General features: G+C 47.7%; 1 protein-coding gene across 3 annotated transcripts; it reads left to right on the top strand.

Moving 5' to 3' along the window:
- Positions 1 to 276: 276 nt before the first annotated feature.
- On the top strand, positions 277 to 26,551 carry TAF8 (TATA-box binding protein associated factor 8). 3 transcript variants are annotated; one of them, XM_081247612.1, is made up of 9 exons: positions 277 to 326; positions 1,102 to 1,258; positions 3,589 to 3,687; positions 4,033 to 4,095; positions 5,473 to 5,597; positions 7,840 to 7,987; positions 9,456 to 9,598; positions 16,574 to 16,713; positions 17,018 to 19,021. In XM_081247612.1, exons 1-9 carry the CDS (start codon positions 282 to 284, stop codon positions 17,028 to 17,030), a joined length of 933 nt encoding a protein of 310 aa, XP_081103738.1. In that variant the 5' UTR covers positions 277 to 281; the 3' UTR covers positions 17,031 to 19,021. The 3 variants fall into 3 exon arrangements, with proteins under 3 accessions (XP_081103738.1, XP_081103737.1, XP_081103739.1); XM_081247611.1 differs by having other exon boundaries at positions 17,475 to 19,021; XM_081247613.1 differs by lacking the exons at positions 16,574 to 16,713; positions 17,018 to 19,021 and adding an exon at positions 25,838 to 26,551.

Below are 26,551 nucleotides of genomic sequence, written 5' to 3' on the forward strand. Positions count from 1 at the left end.
TTTTACGAAAAGCGACTTCACTTCAAAATAGGTGTAAAACCGAGAGCTCATTTTCCTGGCCACTTCCGGGGCTTACTGAACGCACCGCTCACAAAAGGCAAAGTGAGCGGGCTTACCCAACACACCCTCCCGACCCCGCTGGGCCTAGGAAAGCCCAGAGGGGCGCGTGTCGCCCCGCCCCCTAGCCGCTCCTCCTCGCCCCGCCCCCTAGCCGCTCCTCCCCGCCCCGTGACTACAAGCCCCATCCTGCCCTGCGCTCATGCACATTACGCCAGAGCAAGATGGCCGACGCGGCGGCCACTGCCGGGGCTGGCAGCTCCGGAACGGTAAGGGCGGGAGGCGCGGGGCCGAAGCCGAGAGAGTCGGGACATTCTGTAACTCTCCCCTAGCCTGGGCTACAATCTTATACCCAGAAATCCAGCCCCACCATGAGCTCTGAGTGGAGGAGGGTCTTTCAAGCCGTACGTGACCCTCTTCTCGAGACTCGGCGGTTGCCTCCTGAGTTGGTGGACCTGTATACTGATTGGCCCGTTCTCTGTTGGGGGTTGGGAGCCCGGAACACCTCCTGATTGGTGCAACGAGGCCGCTTTCGCCTTCTTATTGGCTCGCCAAAGTTGGGAGGGATTCCCGTTTCAAAATACTTCCTACTTGTAGGTCCTCTACTTAGTATCATGTGTTGTTTGTTGTTTTAATTTTCCTCGTTAGCAAAATGGTGTGGAGATGGGAGGAACAAGAGAGAGGTCACTTTTTTCTGGGAGATGGATATGAGTTCAATCCCATCGTGCGTGTTTCTTCAGTTATATATTCTGATAATCTGCTAAAATAGAAAGTAGAAAACAGCCGTTTTGTTATTGGAATTGTAAGTATTAGGTAGGCAGAAAGGCTGTCTCCGAATTTAGAGCCCCCGGTGTGCTCAGTTATTACTCATTTGGCCAAGAGCTGTAAGTCTAAACATCAGGGACTACCACATCTTATTAAGCACTAATAAATAAGTATTTAGCAAAAGAACCTTTGCTTGCCATTGGCAGTGTGTGAACTCTGTGATTGCATCCTTGTCCTCTGGATGAAAACGTTTTCTCTTTCTGGGCTGCTGATTCACAGAGATCGGGAAGTAAACAGTCCACTAATCCTGCTGATAACTACCATCTGGCCCGAAGGCGAACCCTGCAAGTGGTTGTGAGCTCCCTGCTGACAGAGGCAGGGTTTGAGAGTGCTGAGAAAGCATCTGTGGAAACATTGACAGAGATGCTGCAGAGCTGTAAGTACCAGGAAACAATAGGCCTTCTTCGAGTCAACCAGACATCTGTTCTGTGTCCTGCATTGTGATAGTGTTAGAGAGGATTTAAGAAAAAGAAGAACATTGTTAAGTGACTTACAGGCTTTAGAATCAGATAGACCTGGGTGTAGGTCATCACTCTGCCACCTAATAGCTTGGGTAAACCACTAAACCTCCTGAACCTCAATTGCCTCCTTTGTGAACAGGGATAATAATTTGTACCCCCTGGAGTTTTGAGTATAAGTGAGATGTATATGTAAAACAGTCAAAGCTGGGAACATTGTAAGCTCTCGATGACTTGTAGGTGCTGTTATTATTGCTGTTTGTTTTCTATGCTCAAAGAACTTACAGTTTCATTGGAGAGTCAGGATTAATTCCCATGAAATAGATGCCACACATTATATAATCAAATGCTATATTATGTGATACACAGAGTGAGGGTGAATAAGTTTTAGAAAATGGAAAAAAGAAAAAAAACCCACTTTTAAAAGGAAGTATCTTGAGGTTTAGGAGCCTGGAACGGTCTCACATAGGCTTGTGCATGTACACTGTATTTCCCTCTTTGGGCCTTTGGAGGGGAGGGGAGGATGGAATGAGAGTTGTGGGTATTTAAGGTGTTTGAGAGCGGAATCAACCCTATGAATGGAAGTGAGAAAGGTTTAGGCAGAGAGAGAAATTGAACTGCAGTACAGGCCAAACAAAGAATTGGCCAACTCAGTGGGGTGCTCTGGAGCAATTATTGCCCATCAGAGTATCTGACATCAGTCCCCCAAAGCCCTGCCTTTGTAGTCTGGTCTTGATCAGTCACTAGACGTGGGCTGCCCCAGGAAGGGCGTGATCTGGGTTGAGGTGACTCTCTGCAGCTGATGTTTGGAACTTCAAAATACCCAATGTTTTCCTAAAGCAGCCATCTCAAACCCCATTAGACTCTTAAATATTGAGGACCCCAAGGAATTTTGTATACATGGGCTTTATATAGAGAGATTTTTGTCACATTAGAAAATAAAACTGAGAACATTTTAAAACATAAGAATGCACAAGCACACATTCCATTATCCAGCAGAGCCATGATGTCATCATAGGTGACATAGCCTCTGGAAAACTGCATGAGAGATTGTGACTAAAAAAGTCAAAAGATGTCTCATTTTATTATGAAAATGGTTTTGACCTGTGGCCCCATCCCAGAAAAAGGCTCTTTTGTATGTAAAATTCAGCACAATTTCAGAATTTTCCTGGAGCTGCCCATCCACCTCTGAAACCCACTCATGGAGCCCAGCTTCATGCTTCCCCTTTCCCCTGAAGGAGTTTAGCATGGCTGAAAAGAGGTTCAGCTTCAGGTAGAAAAAACAAAAACTTGACAACCAGATAATAAGACCTTTTTTTTTTTTGGTGGCACAATGTACATATCAAAATTACCATTTTAATTATTTTTCAGTGTACAATTCAGTAGTGTTAAATATACTCACAATGTTGTACAACCATCAACATTATCCATTTCCAGAACTTTTTCATCATTCTAAACAGAAACTGTATCCATAAACAGTAACTCCCCATTCCTCGTTCCTCCCAGCTCCTGGTAACCCCTAATCAATTTTTTTGTCTCTATGAATTTTTTTTTAATAAATTTTATTTATTTATTTATTTATTTGGCTGCGTTGGGTTTTTGTTTCTGTGTGAGGGCTTTCTCTAGTTGCAGCGAGCAGGGGCCACTCTTCATCGTGGTGCGCGGGGCTCTCACTGTTGTGGCCTCTCCTGTTGCGGAGCACAGGCTTCAGATGCGCAGGCTCAGTAGTTGTGGCTCATGGGCCCAGTTGCTCCGCGGCATGTGGGATCTTCCCAGACCAGGGTTCGAACCTGTGTCCCCTGCATTGGCCGGCAGATTCTCAACCACTGCGCCACCAGGGAAGCCCTGAATTTTTTTTTTCTAGATAACTCATATAAGTGGAATCTTAAAATATTTGACTGTCTGGCTTATTTCATTAGCATGATGTTTTCAACGTTTATTCATGTTGTAGCTTGTATCAGAATGTCATTCCTTTTGAAAGCTGAATGATATTCCATTATATGGATAGACCACATTTTATGTATCCATTCATCTGTGGATGGACACTGGGTTATTTCTACCTTTTGTCTACTGTGAATAGTGCTGCTATGAACATGGATGCACAAGTAGTGCTACACTCTGTCTGAGTCCCTGTTTTCCTTTCACTTGGGTGGACACCTAGGAGTGGAATTGCTGGCTCATATGGCAATTCTGTGTTTAACTGTTTGGGAACTGAGAGTAAGACTTTCTGCCTTTGATCCTTTCCTAGACATTTCAGAAATTGGGAGGAGTGCCAAGTCTTACTGTGAGCACACAGCCAGGACACAGCCCACACTGTCAGATATTGTGGTCACCCTTGTCGAGATGGGTGAGTACACCTCCGGTTTCTGTTTCTTCAGTGCAGCTGAGTTGGAGGCATGAGAGAGAGAGAGAGAGGAGTCCCCAGGAGGCAGCCCCCTCTGCTGAGCATTCTTAAATCCCCTCATTCGTCTCCTGGTTTGCTTTTAGCTTGAGAGAGTTACCAAAAGAGCGTTCCTCTGAACCCCTTTAAGAGGCCTCCTAACTCCCTCTCGCAAATTCTGGTGGAGCTTCTTTTGAGTGGCAGCAAAGCTCTTGAGTTGGGAGTTTGAACTATTTCACCACAGTATTACTTCCCCTTCCATGTTCAGTATCCAGTGGTCTGGGCAGTGATTTTTGTTCTTCTGTTTCTTAGGTTTCAATGTGGACACTCTCCCTGCTTATGCAAAACGGTCTCAGAGGATGGTCATCACTGCCCGTAAGTGACTCTGAGCTGAGGTACTCAGGAGTGCTCAGTTAATGCTGGTGGAATGAATTGATTGACTAGGGCAGGGATTGGTGTGTAGCTACTGCCTCGTTGCAGGCTCCCTTCCATCATCTGGGGCTACCTACCATGTAATCGTTATTTGGGCTAGTCGGATCAGGATGTGAAGTTCAGTCACCAGAAAGGTAAACCATCTCGATGCTACTTGAAAAATGTGAGAGTGCTTGTTCTTCCTTAGATCAAGGGTCAGTAAACTATGGCCTATAGGCCTAACGTGGTCCACCTCCTGTTTTGTAAATAAACTTTTATTGGTACACAGCCATGTTTACTTATTATCTATGGTTGTTTTCATGCAATAATGGCAGAGTTAAGCAGTTGTGACAGGCTGCACAGCTTGCAAAACCTAAAATATCTACTTCCTGTCCTTTATACAAAAAGTCTGATGATCTCTGCCTTAGATACACTGAGTGCCATAAACTCAGTTGATTGGAGTAACTAGTTTGGGTTTGCAGGACCTGGGGAGAATTCACTAGATTTTTTTTTCATCACTCTTTTCAGGCTGGCATCTTTTTTTTTTTTTTTGGCTGCATTGGGTCTTTGTTACTGTGCACGGGCTTTCTCTAGTTGCGGCGAGCGGGGGCTACTCTTCGTTGTGGTGCACGGGCTTCTCATTGCGGTGGCTTCTCTTGCTGTGGAGCACGGGTTCTACGCGCGCGCGGGCTTCATTAGTTGCAGCACAACACGGGCTCAGTCGTTGTGGCTCGCGGGCTCTAGAGCACAGGCTCAGTAGTTGTGGTGCCCGGGCTTAGTTGCTCCGCGGCATGTGGGATCTTCCCGGACCAGGGGTAGAAGCTGCGTCCCCTACATTGGCAGGTGGGTTCTTAACCACTGCACCACCAGGGAAGTCCGGCTGACATCGTTTTAAGATGCTCCTCTCAAAGTGGCAGTGAAAGGTGCCATTTTCACCCCTTCTTGCTTTTATTGGCCCTCACTTAACTTACCCTGGCTCAGTGTCTGTCTTTGTTACCTGGGTTCTTGAAAGGAGTTAGCAGCCCACCTAATTTCCTTAGGTCCTCAACCTGCTCTTTATGTAGTTAGCTTGTCTCAGCCCCCCACTCAACGACCTAAGAGGCGTGCAGTCAAGATTGTTGTAGATGGGAATGTCACCCCAGGTCATGCCGTGCCGGGCATTGTTGGGGGGCGGAGGTACCTTTTCAGGTCCTCAGGCCATTAAAGGCCTTTTATTGGTAGAAGTGCGAAGTGCCTGTTGCATAGAACATTGAGGTCCAGCATTTACTTTGAGAAAAGGAGGGTGTGGGTAGAGACGCAAGGCCTTGGGTGGAAGAGTAACCGCCGGTGACTCTGTTGCAGCTCCAGTGACCAATCAGCCGGTGACCCCCAAGGCCCTCACTGCAGGACAGAACCGACCCCACCCGCCACACATCCCCAGCCATTTTCCCGAGTTCCCCGACCCCCACACCTACATCAAAACTCCGGTGAGTGACGAGGCCACCCTGGGGGCTGTGACTGATGCAAAAGCAGACTCCATTCTACTGGCTGTCAGACTGGAGTCCAGAAGTTTGTTGGTCACAGGGTAGTTCAGAACTCAGAATGTCTTTCCTCACTGGAAAACAATTTGGCAAAGGAGAATTATCTTCTCCAGTTTGCTGGCAAAAATATAGTTAAAAAATAAACTGAAACTGGCACCGTTTTGCCTGTCCCACCCAAACACAGAAGTACCTAGCCACGTAGAGAAAAGACACATTCCACAAAATGCTGGTAGTAATTCTTGGTGGGATTATAGGTAACTGTTGTTTTGTGTGTGCTTTTCTGGGTTTTCCAAATTTTCCATAATAGGTAAGAGTTATTTTTGAAATCAGGGAAAGAGTTACTTAAAACATACTTGGGGGAATTCCCTGGCAGTCCAGTGGTTAGGACTCTGTGCTTTCACTGCTGAGGGCCTGGGTTCAATCCCTGGTCTGGGAACTAAGATCCCACAAGCTGCATGGTGTGGCCCCCCCAAAAAAAACAAAAAATAAAACTCGGTAATATGAAATGGAGCTTACCATAACTGTGAGCTCTGGGTCTGTATGGGACAAGTCTAGTTGTCCTCCTTAGTTCAGATGTCTTCCGAACATGTCCTCCGTGCTCCAGTTTGCCTTCTAGCAATTTCACCTTCCTTTGGGAAGGTACAGGGTGCATAGGAGTCCCCAGAGGCTCTTCTACTCGCTTCCTGTGTCCCCACCTCCACACTGCGTCCCGGTGCAAATATGGCCACGATGCAGGGTTGGGGCAAGTCCTCCAGGAGATTTTTCCACACCTCAGGATACGGGGGGAAAGGAGCAGGTGGTCAGCCACCATTGCAACACAGCCATTGCTCTTGACCAGGATTTTCTGTATTAGTGTCCTAGAGCTGCTGTAACAAAGTGCCACAAACTTGGTGCCTTAGAACAACAGAAATGTATTATCTTGTAGTTCCAGAGGCTGGAAGTCCAAAATCAAGGTGTCGGCAGGCTCCCTGTGAAACCTTTGCCCAGCCTCAGGTGGTTTCTAGGCAGTTCGTGGCACCCCTTGGCTTGTAGATGCATCACTCCAGTCTTCCTCTTCACCCGGCCCTCTCTCTGTATCTCCGTCTTCACGTGGCCATTTCTTATAAGGACACCAGTCATATCGGATTCTTACCACCCTACTCATATGACCTCATGTTAACTGACTACATCTTGCAATGACCCTATTTCCAAATGAGATCATATTCTGGGGTCCTGGGGGTTAGGCCTTCCACCCATCTTTTTTTTAGGTGGCTATAATTCAACCCACAGCAGTCTCTAACTCTTTTGTAGCATAGCTCTGTCAGTACAGTATTAAGCACATGCTTCAGTATTTGTTTGCTCATTTACGTGAATGTTATAATGTAACACAGTACTAAAACAATGTACGTTGAAAGATCATCTGACCCTTATTAAAGGTTCAGGAAACTGGTGCTCCTTTTCAGTGGCAGCCACATTATAGCCTCAGCTTTTGTATTTTTTGAAATCTTGGTTTAATACTTGGTGGAATACGAAGTAGGAGGTCTGGTTCTAAGTTCAGTTTATTTTGATACCTTAACAGCTCTCATAGTTGAAAAAGGGATCTTAGGCTGCCCTTAATAAATCATAAAACTATTTTTTTTCATTCTCATCTACCAATTATTTGAAGACTTATGTTAAAATTTTCCTATTAAATTTCCAACTTTTTAAATGTCAAACAGTTGTCTTAAAAATAATTGTAAGATCTTGCATTTTAATGTTTTTAACCAGCGTGTTCAGAATCCTGTTAAATTCTTCATCTCGGGAAGATTTTAAACATGTCAGAAAGTTCTATTGTCATGTTACACTGAGGGCCCCTGGGTGGTCCCCGGCAGGGCTTCCTCAGCAGGCGTGTAGGGCTGGAATTCCCACTCTCCCTTCAGTATGTGTCTCTTATGCCTGAGTCCAGCTGTCGCTGGAGCTAAATGAAGGCCCGGGATCAATCACATAAATGTAAATGTTTGTATATTTCTTAACTTTTAAGATTCAAAGTAAATGTTAATCATAGTTATATTGGTTCTTTCTGCCCTTCCTCTGCCCTTGGGGATCTCAGCTCTCAGTGACGTAGGGGTCACTTAAAGGGTGGGAGGACAGAGCAACAGTAAGGCAGAAACCCGAGGAGAGCAGTGTAGTCATTGGTATTTCTCTAGCGTCTTTGCTGTTCTCCCTTTAGACGTACCGTGAGCCTGTGTCGGACTACCAGGTCCTGCGGGAGAAGGCCGCATCCCAGAGACGAGATGTGGAGCGGGCACTCACCCGTTTTATGGCCAAGACCGGCGAGACCCAGAGTCTGTTCAAAGATGACGTCAGCACGTTTCCCTGTGAGTGTCTCCCCTCTGTGGACCCTGGCTTGTCCTTTGAGATCATTGCCCCATCTTCCCTCTCTCTCAGTGTCGTTGGAAGAAACAAATAAGCTTTGTCCTTGTCTTGGGTGGAATTTGTTCTTCATTTCTGGCTCCTTTTTCTAGGTCTTAAGGGCCTGTCCCTAACTGATGACTCCAAAACAGTAATGGCCTCTGTTGGGATTGGGCACTTGAAGTGCATTGAGTTGAGGTTACCTCGAGGGTGACTGAGCCCCAGGCATCAGAGAGGCTCATTGAGCAGAAGGGGCAGCCCTGGTGGTAGAAGGACCCTGGTGTCAGGGGCAGGGCAGTGAAAGAACCTCTGCCAGGCTTTGCCTTCACTACGTCCTCTCACAGGACTCACCATATAATTTCTCATCTCGGCACTATCGTTTCACTGTGTGACCAAGTTCCTTCCTCTCCACAGGCCTCAGTGTTTCCAAAGGGGAGTGAGGGAGATTGGTTTAGATGATTCACTCAGTCAGCAAGTTCCTGTTGGATTCTTGCTGTGTGCCTTGCCCCGGAACCACAGCGGCTAAGTTATTAAACCCAGACACTGTGCTACTCACTTTCCCTACGTTATCTCATGAACTCCTCGAGGGAGCCTCTGAGTGAGGAACTGTTACTTCCACCATTCCAGGAGCCAAGGCGTATAGAGAAGAGAAATGAAGTAATTTGCCCAAGGTCACACGGAGAGTAGATAGCGTTCAAACCTAGCTCTTCCTGTCTGCAGGACTCCACATCTGAGCCTTTTTAAAAATAATCTTAGAGTGTCTCCTGATAATGACATTCTACCATGGAAGTATGCACAGAGACTTTCTTTCTTTTTTTTTATTTATTTATTTGCTTATTTATTTATTTACTTATGTATTTATGTACTTATTTATGTATTTAATGATTTCTCCTACTCAGCCTCAGTGCTTTTTGGAGGAATTGGGTCACTCATTTACCTGAAGTGCCCTCTAGCTCAGTGGATATACTTCCATGCAGAGAGTTCTCAAGTCCACTATCAGGACTTGAGTCCTTCAGGTTGAAGGGATCCATATCCCTGCTCTAGTAACGAGGCTGGGGGGTTAACTGACCTTGGGTATAAGATCACTAAGCTGATGCTTTGCTAGGATTCAGCCCCAGTTCTCTCTGATTTTAGTGGTACTTGGTAAAAGTAGGCTGTGAAGTCATATTGCCCGAGTTCAAATCCCACTCCACCACTTCCGGTGTGCTTGAGGAGGTCACGTAACCTCTCCGGGCCTCAGGTTCCCCATCTGTAAAATGGGGTTGGTAATTGTACTTACTTAATAGGGTGGAGGCGAGAATTAAAGATAACATGTAAAGCCTGTAGGACACTGCCTGGCCTGTGGTAAGTGCTCGAGCGTGTTAGCCATCACTGTCATTCGCTGCTGCTCGCTGATCTGTCATAACGCTCTTGACCTCTCTTCCAATCCCCCAGTGATTGCTGCCAGGCCTTTCACCATCCCCTACCTGACTGCTCTTCTTCCGTCTGAGCTGGAGATGCAACAAATGGAGGAGACGGATTCCTCGGAGCAGGATGAGCAGACAGACACAGAGAACCTCCCTCTTCACATCAGCACGGTGGGTCCTGCCCTCTGCCCGCTTCAGCATGCCCCCCGCCGTAGCCCGTGCTGCTCTCTGCCTATCACCCTGGGGATTGGACAGGACCTACCTCAGTTCTCTGGCGCCATGTTAGGGACTCGCATGATAGGCCCGCAGTGATCCAATTGCAGCACGATCTCTAGCTCGAGGGATAAGTCTGTGTCCTGGGGATCCATTCATTCATTCAACAAATATTGAATGAGCACCTGCCAGAGTCAGGCAGGTGCCAAGTGCTAGGGAATTAGCAGGAGGCAAAATAGGCAAAATGTCCTGCCCTCATGGAGCTAAGGAAAAGTGAGAAATTAGGAGATGGGAGTAGGTATGAGCCTGGGGGATGTGGTATTAGATTGGGTGACCGAGAAGGTGACAGGTGAGTAAAGACCCGAAGGGAACAAGGCTCGCATGTATCTGGGAGTAGAGCGTTCCCCACAGAGGGAACAGCAGATGCGAAGGCCCTGAGGTGGGTGCTGTTGTGCTGAGGAATGGCAAGGTCATCAGGGTGGCCAGTGTGGCATGAGCAAAAGGGGGGAGGAGAGCAGGGCACGAGGTCAGAGAGCTCCTGGGGAAGTCAGGTCTTAACGGTACCTAAGCACTTGGGCTTTTTGTCAGTACGATGGGAGCCCCTGGACATGCTGAGCAGAGGAGGGTCTCAGGATCGGTGAGGTTGCTGGGTCGAGGGTGAGGGCAGAAGCAGACCGGTCGGGAGGCTGGTGCAAGAAGCTGAGAGATGGTGGTAGAGGTGAAGACCCAGGTAGATTATTTGGTCAGATTCTAGATGATTTTCGGAGCAGAAGCGACTGATGGAGTGGATGTGAGAGAAAGAGAGTCAAAGATAAATGCAAGGGTTTTTTCTTGAACAACAGGCAAGATGGACGTGCCCTCAGCCAAGACAGGCGAGACGGTTGGGTGGAACAGGTGTAGGGGGGAAGCCAGGAGTAGAGGTTTACACGAGGTAAGTTTGAGATGCTTATTAGACATACGGGTGGTGGGGTCAGGTAGGAAGGTGGATAGGCGCATTGGAGTTCAAGGAGCTTTTGGGCTCAGGAGATGAAAACCTGGGAGTCCTCGGCATGTAGATAGTGTTTAAACCACGAGACCAGGTGAGTGCCTAGGGGGCGAGTGAGGATAAAATAGAGAAGAGGTGCCAGGACTGAGCCCTGGGGCTCTGCGCTGTTCAGAGGGTGAGGAGATGAGGAACCGGCCGAGAAGATGGAGAAGGCACAGCGGGAAAGGTGGTGGAACTGGGCGGGGTGTGGGGGGGTGTGGTCTGCGGCGTCCCGGAGGCCAAGGGAAGAAAGTGTTTCAGGGAGAAGAGAGTGACCAGCTGTGTCTGAAGCTGCAGTTAGTTCCAGTCATGTGAGGACTGAGATGTTGCCCATTAGATTTGGCAACAGGCATGTAGTTTGTGACCTTGACAATGGCAATTTCAGGAAGAATGAGAGCAAGTGAATTCAAAGAGAAAGAGAAGAGAGGAACTGGAGTCGGTGAGTGTGGACTTGTGTTGTCCGTTACAGTGGCCAGTAGCCACATGTGGCTATTTAAGTCTAAATTGATGTAAATTAAATAAAACGAAAAAATTCAGTTCCTTGGTCACACCAGCCACATTTCAGTGGCCACCTGTGGCTCGTGGCTACCCTACTGGGCAACGCAGATATGAACAGTTAAATCATCACAGAAAGTTCCATTAATGTAGACCATGGTTTCAAGGAATTTTGCTGTGAAGGGAAGGAGAGAAAATGGAGCGGTAACTAAAGGGGAAGAATTAAGGAGGTCAGAGAGGTATTTTGTTTTTTATTTGTTTTTTATTTTTAAATTTTATGTATTGATTTTTTTAGCTGCACCTTGCAGCTTGGGGGATCTTAGTTCCCCAACCAGGGATCAAATGTGGACCCCCCACGGTGGAAACATGGAATCCTCACCACCAGACCACCAGGGATGTCCCTTATTTGTTTTTTAAGATAAAAGAAATAACAGGATGTTTGTATGCTGATGAAAATGATCTGGTAATGTTGATGCAGGAGAGAAAGAAACATTTTGGAATGATGATCTTTGGTAAGGGAGAAGGCATGGGATTTTGTGCCCATAAGGAGGGGTTAGCCTTATTGTGGACATTTCAGAGCCAGGATAGGAGATAAAATGTGTGGGCACAGAGACAAAGGTCGGGTGGGAGGTGTGCTCATTGAAACTGGTGGGTGTTCTTTTCTGGTTACGATGTATTGTACTCGGCAAGTAAGAGGATAAGACCCACTCTTGTTCATGTATCAGGGGAGAAAGTGCCAAGTGCCAAGTAGAGTCACAGACCTGCTGAAGCTCTAATGCCTTTAAAGCTTACAGGACCCTAAGAGTCAGGTTACCACATTCATCCATCCTTTAAGGCTGGCCCTGGCTTTTAAGCAAGGGATGGCTCAGTGGTTGTAGCTGGACTGAGGGTTCCTCGTGTTCCCTGAGGTGTGAGGCCCCAGGATGCAGGTGGAGAGTGCCAGTGCTGACTCTAGTATTTGCTGAAGGTCTCCCTTGCCTGAACACCCATTTCTTTAACGTTGAATTATTCCTTTCAGAATTAGGGCTGGGAGCCCATGGCTCTACACAGAACAGAGGAGCTTTGTTATTCTACACTTCTGTTTTGGACTCAGTTAACCTGGTCTGAGATATGGTGATTGTGTCACGGACTAAGATGAGGTTCACCTTATGAGAAGGCGAGTCTTCTAAACAAACGTCACCGTCCCTTTATAAGTACAAAGCAGCTAAAGGGCTTGCAGATGTGTTATCTAAAACTCCGGGTAATGTAATGACATAGGTGAGGTCATGGCGGTGAGTGAACCGAGGCTGAAAGGATGCCAGGAACTGCCTGAGGACTCCTGGATACCCAGAGGCCAAGCCAGACAGGAAAGAGTAGAAAGACCTGAGCCTCGGAGTCAGACGGGCCTGGCCTCAGATCCAGACCAGGGTACTTTCCAGCTCAGTGACTTTGGTCGCATGACCCAGCATCTGAGTCTGTTTCCTCACAAATACAAATAGGAGTAGGAACACCTACCTCAAGGGGAAGTGAGGAGCCTGAGATAAAATGAGCTCATCCATATCGGGTGCCCGGCACATGGCAGCTCACGGCACCCACTGCCCCCCTCCCCCTGCCCCTGCTGTATGACCATATGCTCTTCTGTACAAGATAAATAAATAAAAAGACTTCAGGAAAAGGATTCCAGCAACAATTTATGACAGTCAGTGGGCTTGTTATTTCGTTGGACTGGCAAATACAATCATACGTTTAAGGCTCAGAATGTACGAAAAGATGTATGGTGACAGTCTTTCGCCTGTCCTTGTTCCCTGTCATCCATTTTCCCTCCTACAAAGCAACCAGTGTCACCAGTCTCTTGTGAATCTTCTAGAGATGTTTTTTTAACTGTTATCTTAAACACAAACAGTTCTTTCCCCTGGCTTGCTTTCTTTGTGGCCATATCTCGGTGGTCGTTGCCCGCCGTATGTGAGGAGCTGCTTCATCCCTCTGCATGGCTTCCTCCTGTTCCATTGTGTGGATTTAGTGAGCCAGTCCCCTGTGGATGTTTAGGTTGTTTTCTGTCTTTAGCATTTACAGACATTGTTATGGTAAGTTCAATAACTGGTGTTTTAAATTGTTCTTTTATCTATCAAGGTCACAGCTGTCAAGGACTGTTGCTAGGTAGTTACTTTGTTTAACTTGGTTCTGGTTACTCCATCTAGGAACATGAAGGGGCTATTCATTTTGTTTGTTTGTTTGTTTACTTACTTACTTAACTTACTTACTTACTTTACTTACTTACCAGCATGTGGGATCTTAGTTCCCTGACCAAGGATCAAACCTGCGGCCCCGGTAGTGGAAGCGTGGAGTCTTAACCACTGGACCGCCAGGGAAGTCCCAGGACTATTCATTTTAAATTGCTGTATCAGAGGATTATTTTCTCATACATTTCAACTAGCTGCCTTCTGCAGGCAATCCCAGTGTCTCAACTTTTACTCTTTTCTGAACGATGTACCATTCATGTACTCAGCAAGTATTTGTTTAGTACCTGGTAAGTGCCAGATACTGTTCTGAGTGCTTGGGACACATCAGTGGCCAGAACAAAGACAACAGCTACATCTTGGGAGCCTGTGTGTTGGCAGTGGGGGAATGACCATAGGCGTAATACGTAAATACATCACTATATAGTTTGTAAAAGACGAAAGTGCTACGGGGGGAAAACTGAGTAGGGGAGGATCCAGGGTAAAGGGTGGAGGTTTCAGTTTTAAATTGGGTGCTCAGGGTACACATCACAGAGAAGGTGACGTCTGAGCAGAGTCTTGAAGGAGGTGAGGGAGTGAGCCATGTGGATATCTGGGGAAGAGTGTCCTGGAAAGGGAACAGCCAGTGCAAAGGCCCTGGGGAATAGCACAAAGGAGAGTGGAGGTGTGACTGAGGAAGGTGGGGCCGGGGGAGGGGAGGGAGAGCTCAGATCAGGCGGGGCCTTGTGAGCAATTTTAAGAACTGTCTTTTCATTGGATGAAGTGGGAGTCCTGGGAGGGTGTGGGGCAGAGGAGAGGCAGGTCTGAACTTCTCCAAGGAGCACTGGCTGCGCTGGTGAGAATGGGACAGGCAGAGGAGGGACTGTGGCGGGAGGCCAGTTAGGAGGCCGTTGTCCATCCGGGTAAGAGACACTGGTAGGTCCTACCAGGGGGATCGCGGTAGAGATAGTGGAAGTGGTCAGATTCTGCCTGTATTTGGAAGATAAGGCCAAGAAGTTTTCCCAACAGATTGGCTGTGGGATGCCAGAGATAGCAAGCAAGCAGGAGTGACTGCAGAGTTTTGGGCTTGGATAGCTGGGAGGACAGGACGGGAAGACAGTGGGAGAAGCTGTTTGTGCTCGGGGTTTAGTTCTGGGCACGTTGAATTTGAGATGCCTACTTGACCGCCACGTGGAGATGGCACGTGGTTGAGCGACAGTGGCCGTGGAGGCCTAGAGGTCAAGGGAGAGGTGAGGGCTGGGGAGGTTCAAGTGGGGGATGCTGCCGTGGAAGTGGTGGTAGAAGCTGTGAGGCTGGATGCAGTCACCCAGGGCGCATGGGGTGCATGAAGGGGGTGCATGAGGAGCGTGCACACATGCCCTGAGTCTGGCCTTTCCTGGCCCAGGTCGCTCCTGACAGACCTTTCTACTCCCACCTTTTTTTACAAATCTCAGTCGTTTTAGTACTTTACTTCTTTTGTCTACTCCTCCTGTCCCTCCCCATCTCAAGGCTGCCTGTCCCCAAAGACAGCAAAGAAAGTGGCATTTCCAGAAGCTCTCCTTGGGAGTAGAGAAGCCTGTTGTCCCATGACTCATGCCCCAAGTCCTGGCCTCATGAGGCTTAGCGAGCTGAGTGGGGGGAGCCTCCAGCAGTGATCCCAGGGCACCCCTGACTGGGTCCCCTCCACCCTAATCATCTCAGGAAGCACTTAAGGCACAGTTGAACTTCCAGTAACTTTGAAGGTCGGGCGTTTCCTGTAGAGAGATGAGAGGAGGGAGGTAGGGGTGAGCTACTAAACCGAGCCGTTAAGAACTTCAGAAAGGTCGGAGCCCAGTATCCAAGGCAGGTCTCAGTGTGGTCAGACATTGTGTCCGGCACCTGGTCTGGCACGCGCCAGCCAGGCTGATCTTGGGGTACTCGCTTTCAAGAGAGCCTCCAGGAGGTCCACAACAACTCTAGTGCCACCGGACTGGGTGTTGGAGAGGGAAGGCACAGGGGCCCTGGATGAACTGGGTCTCTGGGGAGAACAGGGCTGGCAGGCAGTGAGAGGGCACACAGCCAAACCTCAGAGTCATTGCTTTCTTCAGTCTCATTGAGCCCAGACTGGCGCCGCCGTCCTAGGCCAGTGGTCCCTATGGAAGAACCTGCCATCTGTCCACTGTCCCCCTGTCTTCTGACAGCATAATCTCCTGGTTGAAGTCAAGTCCTCTTTTGCCTCAAGTTACAGAACGGGAATCCCAGTGACAGAACCATTGGTCTGTCACCAGGGGGCGCAGCCCAACCAGCTGCTTCTGGTCCCTTACAGCCCCTTGGGCCTGAGCTGCTTCGTGTGATTTTTACCCCCTTCGCCTGCAGCTTCTGCTCATTTTAAAGAACTTGGAAAATAGAATAGAGTGTAAAAAAGGAAAGGAGAATCAATCACCCATATTTCCAGAAGCTGTCTGTAAAACTTCAACATATTACGGTTTTCTATGTCTACATCCCATTGTGATTTAAAAAAAATCTTTAACTGAGATCATATTGAATATATCCAAACTTATAAGCTTTTCTCAAAAATCACTTTCCTCAAAAAACGAACAGCAAAAGGCCTGATCCACGGGCTGCAGATGGAGATTTTGCATGATGTTCCTGTGTTGGTGCCTGCAGGTGTTGCTTTGCCTTCATGGGAGCTCTCAGGGCTTGAGCAGTTTCTGGCCTCTGCTGGGATATGATCATTTGTACCATGTTGCAAGTACCAGATATTTGAGAATTTGCGGGAAAATCGATTATGATTTGCATGAGCTTTGGTCCACGGGGTGCCCACACACATGATTTGTTTCAGTCCTGTACCTCTCAGTCCTGCAGGGCATCGGGAGCCACTTCTCTTTTTCTTTGTCTCGGCACAGGCTGGGCTTCCTCCCTGAAGCGTCTAAATGGTAGCCCCTGACTCTGCCCCTCCCAGTTCTCTGTTCCTTCTCACTCCTGTCCCTGCCTTCTGAAGAGGTTCAGGGTCTCGTGTTTTGTGCTCCACTGTGTCAAAGCTGGTGCTCGCCGTCCTCTGATAGCAGCCGCTGCCTGGCCTCCTTTCGTCTGGGGCAGAGAGAAGCACATTAGCCAAAAAGTGGTGCTTGGGCTTCTGATTTCTCAATGAAAGGGATGCTAACAGTCGTTCTTACCGTGGGCATGATCTCTTTCCTTATGCCATTTGGTATTTTGCTTTATTTCGGCTTTTGCTCAAAGGATGATTCTGGAGCCGAGAAGGAGAACACCTCTGTCCTGCAGCAGAACCCTTCCTTGTCGGGGAGCCGGAACGGGGAGGAGAACATCATCGATAATCCCTATCTGCGGCCTGTGAAGAAACCCAAGATCCGCAGGAAGAAGTGAGTTGGAGGCCAGGGTGCAGAGAGGCCTCCCTGGCCGACCGAGGTGGTCTTCTCTGCTCCTTGGCAGAAAAGAGAGGCTCACCGGTGGTTCTGAACCTTGGGGAGAGCTAGTCTGGTGAGAGGGGAATGTTGTCCCCTTTCCTCTCCGTCCTCATCTCCCGCATGTACCTTTTGTTGCATGGAGGTTGAGCATCCTGCAGCCCAGGGACCAACCCTCACAGCCCAGCAGTTGTTCCCCCGCAAGCAGGAGAGCAGCTGGGGCCCCCACCAGGCGGGCTCCATGGATTCCTCTTCTTTCTAGGTCCCTCTCATGAGCTGAGAAGGAAGCCTGCCTTGTAGAGAGACGCGGATGCCACCCTCCTGGGGGAGTTAAAGCCACTCGAGGGAAGAAGAGGGTGGCCGCCTCGGGGACGAGCCGAGGCTCTAGGGTGTGACCGGGCATGATTTTAATAGCAAACTCTCTATTAAGATTACCTGTTTTCACTGGATGTTTGGGTTGACAAAGATACGATGGTAACAGTGAGGCTTTTTAAATCAACCGGGCCATACCGTGGGGCACAGGAGCAGCCAGTGACTTCATTTATAATCATGGAACTTGATTCCTTGAAACCTGGGAGACCAGGGAAGGCGGCAGAAAAGAAAGGACTGTTTGCCTGCTTTGCTCACTGCCAGAAAGACTGTTTGCTTAGTTTGTATTTCAGGATATCTTGACCCCTTTTGTTGACTGACAATTTGTGGCATCTATTTTATCGTCCTAGAACCTCCTTACTTCTCACCTCACCTGGGCTCCACGTGCCCTGTAGAGCTGATCGAAGGTGACTTTCCCTCCTTTAACATGTTGGAAACAAGAGGCCCACCCATCGCAGCCTCAGTCTGGGGCCGGCAGGAGTCAGGAGGCATAAGCAGATGCGTGTGGAGTAGAATGAAAGGCAGTACTGACTCTCATCAGCATCTGATGAAAGCTCCCTAAAGCAGGGCAGCGCCCTCTCCTGAGGGATTTATCGTTTACTGTCCCTCTGTGGAGCGTGTGCTTGGGAACAACCAAGTTCTACCCCATCCTGGAAAAAGAGATTTTCTTTGACAAGAGCCTACGTCAGTGGATATATTACACTGACTTGATGGAGGAATCACTGGTTTTATGCAGTAGGAAAAGGATTTGCTGGGGGTGGGAGGTGGCGGGGATGAGATTTTGAAGGCCGGGCTTAGCCTCATGTTCTGAAAGCTGAGAAACCTGTTCGGTCTGCTGAAAGTTGGCGTGGATGGAAGGCCACGTGCCCACCTTATGGCAGAAGTGGGCCAAGAAGAGCCTGCAGGTCTGAATCTGTCCAGCCTCTTTGCCTCTTTATCCTTGATGTGCCCTACAAACCAAAAAAGAAAGATGCTGGGCAAGCTGATACCTTTTGACTGTTCTCCAAAGGAAGAGGTTTTAAAACCAAGTTGGAGGAAGAGAAATGCCAGTGACACCTGGAGGTTAACACAGGGTGAAGGAGGAGATCCTGGGTTAGTGTCCTAAGGTCCATACTGAGCTCTCCTGATACTCGGCTTCCACGGTCAGCTTCTGTCCTCTTGGTGAATTTGAAAACTCGAAAAACCTAGTGACTTGACAACAGGCTCCGTGTTCCTCTGGCCTCACTGTTCTCTAAGCATTTCATCCCACTGGCTGGAAGGAACGTGCTGCTCGTCAGCACCTCAAGAGAGGATACTGAGTGAGAAAATCGGATTCCCCAGCTCTGGACCAAATAAGAGTTTTTCCGGTTTGTAGTGACCTGAAACTCTTCCAGTTGAAAGTAGTCAGATCGGGCCTGTGCTGACCCCCTTTGAGCTTGTCATTTGGCTGTTGGTGATTCTTGGCCTGTTGAGTTTAAATATAGTTCCAGGTTTGAGCCATGGCAGATGCAGGGCTGAAACTTTCCTGGCTTGCTGTTCTCACCCGCTCCCGGGAGCAGTCATCCCAGCAATTCCTCCTGCTACTATCCCAAACAAGCACCTGTTGAGTGCTGTAACACTAAGGGATGAGGTGGGATTTGGAAAAGAATTGCGCTTTCTGCTGTTGAGATTTCAGAGGCCTTGCTGCTGTAATTCTGTTCTGCATGAGACACTGGGAGATGGTCGGACAACCTGAAACATTGACCTGACTATCGTGTAAAAACTGTGGATAATCCTCAATGGATATTTATAAGTTTTTATTTTTTATAACTTTGGGGGAATCATGGAGGGAAAAAGTAGTCAACAGAACCAGATTAAGCATGTGATTTATGAGCTCTTAATAAAAGGTCATAATAAAAACTTTGTAAATGAAACAGAATTATAAGCTTTGAACTTAATTTGTATGCAAATGTTATAGCAGTGAGTAAAGCTGTATACCAATAAGTAAGGCTTAGCCCTTATGTTGGACAGAGTACCCTTTTCAACTGTCTAAAACTTTTTATTTGGGAAGTCTGCAAACACAAAACTAGGGAGGAAAGTATATATACTTTCCCTATGTATTCTTCACCCAGCTTCAACACCTATCAACATCTTTTCTGTTTCATCTATTTCTTCTACTGTTTTTCTCTTATTTTTTATTCCTAGAGTATATTTTAAAACAAATCTAAGAGCTATGTCATGTAATCTGTAAATATATTGTTATGCATCTGATAGATTTTTTAAAGGTGTTTTGTTGTTTGTTTTTTTTTTTGCGGTACACGGGCCTCTCACTGCCGTGGCCTCTCCTGTTGCAGAGCACAGGCTCCGGACGCGCAGGCCCAGCAGCTATGGCCCACGGGCCCAGCAGCTCCGCGGCATGTGGGATCCTCCCAGACCGGGGCACGAACCCGTGTCCCCTGCATCTGCAGGCGGATTCTCAACCACTGCGCCACCAGGGAAGCCCTTTAAAGGTTTTTTGAGGTAATTATAGATTGTGGATGTTGCAAAAAAAAAAAAAAAAAAAAGTTCAGGGAGGTCCCATGTACCCTTCACCCAGTTCCTTCATTGGTAGCATCTTGAATAACTAGTATAATATCAAAGCTAGGAAAACGACATTGGTACAATCCACAGGGCTTATTCAGATTCCACCATTTCATGTGTGTGTGTGTGTGTAGTTCTATGCAATTTTGTCATGTGTAGATTCACAGTCAAGGTGTAGAACATTGTGAGGGGGAGGGATAAATTGGGAGATTGAGACATATACACACTATACTATATATAAAATAGGTAACTAATTAAGGCCTACTATATATAGCACAGGGAACTCTACTCAATACTCTGTAATGACCTATATGGGAAAAGAATCTTAAAAAGAGTGGATATATGTATATGTATAACTGATTCACTTTACAGCAGAAACTAACACAACATTGTAGGGACTTTCCTGGTGATCCAGTGGTTAAGAATCCGCCTTCCAATGCAGGGGATGTGGGTTTGATCCCTGGTCGGGGAACTAGAATCACACATGCTGCGGGGCAACTAAGCGCGTGCACCACAATTACTGAGCTCGCACGCCTCAACGAGAGAGCCTGCGTGCCACAAACTACAAAGCCCATGCGCCCTGGAGCCTGCACACCACAATGAAGAGCCCGCACTGCAATGAAAGATCCCATGTGCTGCAACTAAGACCCGATGCAGTCAATAAAATAAAGAAAATAAATATTTTTATAAAAGAACAATGTAGCAGATAAACTTATTTAAAAAAAAACTAACAACATTGTAAATCAACTATACTCCAATAAAAATTAAAATATATATAGAACATTTCCATAACCACAAGGTTCCTTCATGCTGTCTTATAACCACATCCACCTCTCACCTCTTCCCCATCCCTACCCCCTGGCAGCCACTGCTCTGTTCTCCATCTCTATAATTTTATTTTTAAAATATTATGTAAATGGAAGCAAAGTTTGTGACCTTTTGAAGTTGGCTTTTTCACTTGGCATAAGCGAGTGAGAGCCACCCAGGTGGTTGTGTGTGTCTGTAGTTCCTTCTTTTTATTGCTGAGTAGTATCCCAAGTATGGATGTACCATGTCTGTTTAACCATTCACACAAGGAGGGACATCTGGGCTGTTTCCAGTTTGGGGCTATTACGAATAAAGCAGCTATAGACATTTGTGTATAGGTTTTTATGTAAACATAAGTTTTCATTTCTCTGGAATAAATGCCCAAGAATGCAACTGCTGGGTCCTGTGGTAACTGTATGTTTCATTTTAAAAGAAACAAACTCTTTTCCAGAGTGGCTGTACCAGTTTGCGTTCCTGCTAGTAGTGTACGAGTGAGCCAGTTTCTCCACATCTTTGCCAACACTTGGTGTTACCGTTTTTTTTATTTTTTAATTTTAGCCATGCTGATAGGTGTGCGGTAATACTCATTGTGATCTTAATTTGCATTTCCCTAATGGCTAGATGTTAAACATCTTTTTTTCTTGGCTGTGTTGGGTTTTTGTTGCCACGCGCGGGCTTTCTCTAATTGCGGCGAGCGGGGGCTACTCTTCCCTGATGTGCGTGGGCTTCTCATTGTAGTGGCTTCTCATTGTGGTGGCTTCTCGTTGCGGAGCATGGGCCCTAGAGCACACAGGCTTCAGTAGTTGTGGCACGCAGGATCAGTAGTTGTGGTGCACGGGCTTAGTTGCTCTGCAGCATGTGGGATCTTCCTCAGCCAGGGATTGAACCCACGTCCCTTGCACTGGCAGGCAGATTCTTAACCACTGCGCCACCAGTGAAGTCCCTAGATGTTGAACTTCTTTTCATGTGCTTTTTTGCTGTCTGTGTATCCTCTTTGGTTAATTATCCATTTAAATCTTTTGTCCATTTTCTAACTGGATTGCTTCTTTGTTTTTAGATTTCTTTATATATTCTAGATATAAGAACTTTGTCAGGCGTGTGGTTTGCACATACTTTCTCTATGAGCTGGTCTTTTCATTATCTTCACAGGGATCTTTTGCAGAGCAATAGTTTCTAATTTTGATGAAATCCAATTTATTTTTTCTTTTATGGACTGGGTTTTTGGGTTGAGCCCTACGTCCTGCAGATCTTTCTCTGTATTTTTTCTAATATTTTTATAGATGTATGTTTTATGTTTTAGGCCTTGATCTAGTTTGAGTAATTTTTTTTTTAAGGTTTTTGGGTTTTGTTGGTTTGGTTTGGTTTGGTTTTTTTTGGCCAAGCTGCTTGAGGGATCTTAGTTCCCTGACCAGGGATCGAACCTGAGCCCCTGCAGTGGAAGCATGGAGTCCAGGACCACCAGGGAATTCCCTTGAGTAAATTTTTTTATAAGGTTGGGGTTTAGGTTGAGTTCACTATTTTGCCTGAGGATGTCCAATTGATCCAGCACCCTTGATCAAAAGTTACCCTTCGGGCTTCCCTGGTGGCGCAGTGGTTGAGAGTCCACCTGCCGATGCAGGGGACACGGGTTTGTGCCCCGGTCCGGGAAGATCCCACATGCCGCGGAGCGGCTAGGCCCGTGAGCCATGGCCGCTGAGCCTGCGCGTCCGGAGCCTGTGCTCCGCAACGGGAGAGGCCACAGCAGTGAGAGGCCCGCATACCGCAAAAAAAAAAAAAAAGTGACCCTTCTTCCATTGAACGATGTTTGTACGTTTGTCAAAAATTAGGTTTTTGTATGGGGGGCATATTTATGTGGGTTGATTAAGACTTTCTTTTTTTAACATAATCACCATATCAATATCACACTTAACAAATGAACAGTGATTTTATAACATCCCCTAGTATCCAGTTCATATTCGGATTTTTCCAGTTGTCTCAAAGATGTTTTTATTTTATTTTTTAATAATTGGCTGGTTTGAATCAGGATCAAAATAAGATCCACACATTGCACTGGGTTTTCACATCTCCTAAGTGTACAGCAGTCCCTCCCAGCTCTGGCCTGGGGATGAGGATGCCCCTTTCCTTTGTTTCTAACCACGAGGCAGTTAAAAGGTGATGAGTGCAGTTAACTGAAACACCAGTAACAAAGTGGCCTGGCTTCGGGGGCAGGGAGCCGGGGTGGGGGACAAGTGTAAAAGGAACTGGCTTTTCTGGGCTTTGTTTTTGTGGAATCCTGAAGCTGCTCAACTTAGAGGCATGTGGTTCAATAAAACAAGACTCGGTGTCATTTGTACTTGTGGCCCGACCACAACCTATCAGCTGTGAGATCTAGGGCAAATCCCTAAGCATCCAAACCAGTTTCCATAAAGTGAATACTGATGATACCTCATCAGGAGGATTTAATGAGAACGTCTGTACCTGTGCCTTGTAAACGCCAACGTTATTCCATTGCCAGACCTCTCTTTTTTCTTTTCTGTTGTTTTTAAAATTATACACAAGCTAATACTAATTGAGAATTGAGTCACTGTCCTAAGTGTCTTACAGATATTGACTCATTTAATCCTCACGATTACCTCCATGTTCTTACTGTCCCCACTTGCAGTTGAAGACCTGGAGACCCAGGAGTTCAGAAACACCTCAGTCCGCTTGGCTGCTGAGGAGCAGAACTGCGGTCCTGCCCCCAGGCATCCTGCTCAGGTCCATGCTTTTTACCTTTCACACTCTTGCTTCGAGACCGCATGATTCTGTTCCTCAAAGGCATTGACACTACTGTGTGCAGAGTGGCTTCCACCCGCACACCCACACGGTCTCTGGGAAGGGAGCTAAAAACGGAACCAGTTACAGAGAGAGTGATGGTGAGGCTGCTAATCACTGTTATTCATTCCTTGAAGGGTTTTGCGTGGTTTATGAATAATGACTCTGTAGCAATGGCTCGTCTTCCTATAAGCTCCACCTTTGTCCCCCGACCCCCAGCCCCGCACTAGGACTTGTAGTTCATCCCTACTGCTCTCCACGCAACTTCCAAACTGCCCAACCCGGCTTTCCAGGTCCTCTACCAATTCACTGTTTCTTTTGGATAACTCATATATCTTTCCTTCATCTGACAAGTATGGATCTGGTGCCTTCTATGTATGTCAGGAACTGTGCCAAGCTCTAAGGATACCATAGTGAACAAGACAGACATGGCCCCTGCCCCCAGGGAATCCATTCTAGTCGGAAGACATACAAAGAAAACAAAGACCAAAATCACCAGACTGTGAAGCGCTAAGGACAGAAACAGAGGTTTTCATGCCTCGAGGGGAGGCGGCATCCTCATCCCCACCGCCTCCTAAACTCTTGCCTGTCCTTCCAGCCTCTACATCCTCTCTCCAGATGACCTCAGTCCCTCCCTTCTTCATTCACTCATCCGACAAGTACTTATTGAGCTACTGTGTGCAGGCGCCGAGTCAGACGTTGGGATGCAGCAGAGGATAACTAAGCCACTATATTCTCTGTCCTTCTGGTCTCTTTGGGGGCCAGACAGCTCACAAACCATAGGCATGTAATGGGTGGTGAATTGGGGGCCTGAAAGAAAAGCCACAGTATATTCAAGCTGGGTAATTTGAGGAAAGTTTAATAAAGGGATCACCTCCAAAGGTGTGGGCAAGGTATAGGGGAGCACAGCGTAGGTAGCCAGACCTGGGTGAGTGAGAGGGAGGGGAGGGAGCAGTTACTAGAACCTGGAGAGAAGCCGAGGTGAGACCCTTCTGCTAAGAGCTGAGGCTGTGGCCATTGAGGGGCCAGTGGGTGGCAACCACCCTGCAGGGAGAGAGCCAGTCCGGGGATTAACGCCCTGGCCTCCTGCCCCCTCCCACCTTCCAGGATCTTGCCTGTTCTCTGCTGAACGGAAGCCAGAGGGCGTGGGGCCTGTCCCTGCAGGCAGAGCGGCCAGCCTACCAGGGCCCTGCGCAGGGTGGAGAAGTGGTGAGTGAGTGGATGTGGAGGGGCAGGTGAAAGGGGCTGGGTACTGAAAGGGTGCCATTTTAGAAAGGGTGGGGAAGGAGAGCTGTTGGAGCAGGGCCCCGCGTGCATCGATGGGACCAGCTGCATGGAAAAGCATTCCAGGGAGAGGGAAGAGCCAGCACAGGAGCTCTGAGGCAGGGTGTGGGCTCCTGGCCCCTGGAGAGCGGTGGGAGAGGGGGCCGGGGGGGAGCAGGGCCCAGTCAGTGCAGAGCCTCCTGGGCCTGCGTCAGGGCTTTAGGTGCTATTCAGAGAGAGATGGGTAGCCAGGGAGTGACAGCAGGTGACTTAGCTTATCAAAGGGTCATTCGGGCTCCTGGGTGGCATTCTGGCCAGAGGGACATGAGAGACACCATTTCTCTTCAGTAATTTTCACGTAGTCTGGCACTTAGCAAACATGATGGAACCGGGGGGAGGTGAGTCTCCTCAGTGAGTTGGAAGTGGGGGGAAGTGAGTTTCCTCCTCTCCCTCCAGGAGAGCCAACAAGGCCGAGAGTGACTACAACCTGCAGACAGACCTGTATCAGTACCAAGGGGAGAGGAGGAAACACAAACACACGGATAACTCCCTCCCCCTGGGGTGTTCGTCAGGGAGACAGATAAACACTGGAACCTGTTTAACACCACTTACCAAGACAGAGGAACCACTGTCAATAGAAGGTCGAGTTGAGGACTTTAGGACTTGAGGACTTGAGGGATAAAGGCTGTGCTGAGGTCTGAATGGGGAGTGGTGAGCAAGTGAAGCTTCTGAAAGAGGTGAGCAAGGACAGGGGAGGGCGGAGATGGCTTGAGGGAAGGCGGGAGGGCAGGTGACCCAGCGGCTGCCCCAGCACAGCCCCTGAGGCCCCTGTGCCCTCCTGTTGTGGTTTTCTCTTGTGAGGCTACTTTGGTGTCAGCGGTCACCAGCTTTCTCCTTGTAAAGATGGCGGAAGTCCCCTCCGTGGCATTGACCCTCAGGTTGAACCCCCACTGGGCAGGTTGGGTTTTGGAGCGCGTCTGCCGGCTCTGTACCAGGGTTGCCCCAGGAAAGGGGTCATTTGAACTGGTGGGGTCCAGGGCTGGAAGGGGCCCTGCCCCAGCTCCTTTACCCAGGCGAGTTGCTGATGATCTGAGAAGCTTTTAAATAGAAGGGCCGGGATCCTCAGAGGCTCTAAGAAGTGTTTGTATGGGGACAAGAGGAATGACCTGAGCCTTGTCAGTTATTTGTCATCACGAAAGAGCCCTGGGGCCCCAAATTTTAATGGTATTTCTTTTGGATTTTGTTAGGCGTCCATTTATGAATTGTCTTCAGCCACTGATAGTGGGGTCTATCATTCTTCTGTTTTACTCAGGCTCGTACTGAAACAAGTTTCTAATTCTCTGAACATCACCTGACAGTGCCTGGGTACAAGTGGGGAGCAGCTGGCCTGAGGATAAAGATTTCCCATGGGCACTCTCACTCCTGGAATCAAGTTCAAGGTATTTTTCTTCCTCTTGGAGCAGGGGGCTCACCGTCATCTCCATTTTATTACATTTTTTTTTCCTACTTTACTAAAAAGTTATTTAATTTTGGGCTTCCCTGGTGGCGCAGTGGTTGAGAGTCCGCCTGCCGATGCAGGGGACACAGGTTCGTGCCCCGGTCCGGGAAGATCCCACATGTCGCGGAGCAGCTGGGCCCATGAGCCATGGCCGCTGGGCCTGTGCATCCGGAGCCTGTGCTCTGCAAAGGGAGAGGCCACAGCAGTGAGAGGCCCGCGTACCGCAAAAAAAAAAAAAAAAAAAATTTAATTTTGAATAGATAATATATGTACACAGTATAACATTTAAAAGACAGAAAAAGATATAAGTAATAACTAAGCATCCCCCTCCTCCCCTCTCTCCCAGACTCTCAGTTCTCCTCCTTGGAGGCCTCCAGTATGTTGATATCAATATTATCTTATGTATTTTTCCAGAAATAGTCTATGCATTAAACACAAGTGCCTGTATATACTTTCTTCCCTTTTTATATAATGGTAGATACTATCCATGTTCAACTATCTATGTATAAACTATCCATGTTTGTTTTT

This window comes from Mesoplodon bidens (genome assembly GCF_964165515.1).
Source record: "Mesoplodon bidens genome assembly, chromosome: 10".
NCBI lineage: Eukaryota > Metazoa > Chordata > Mammalia > Artiodactyla > Ziphiidae > Mesoplodon > Mesoplodon bidens.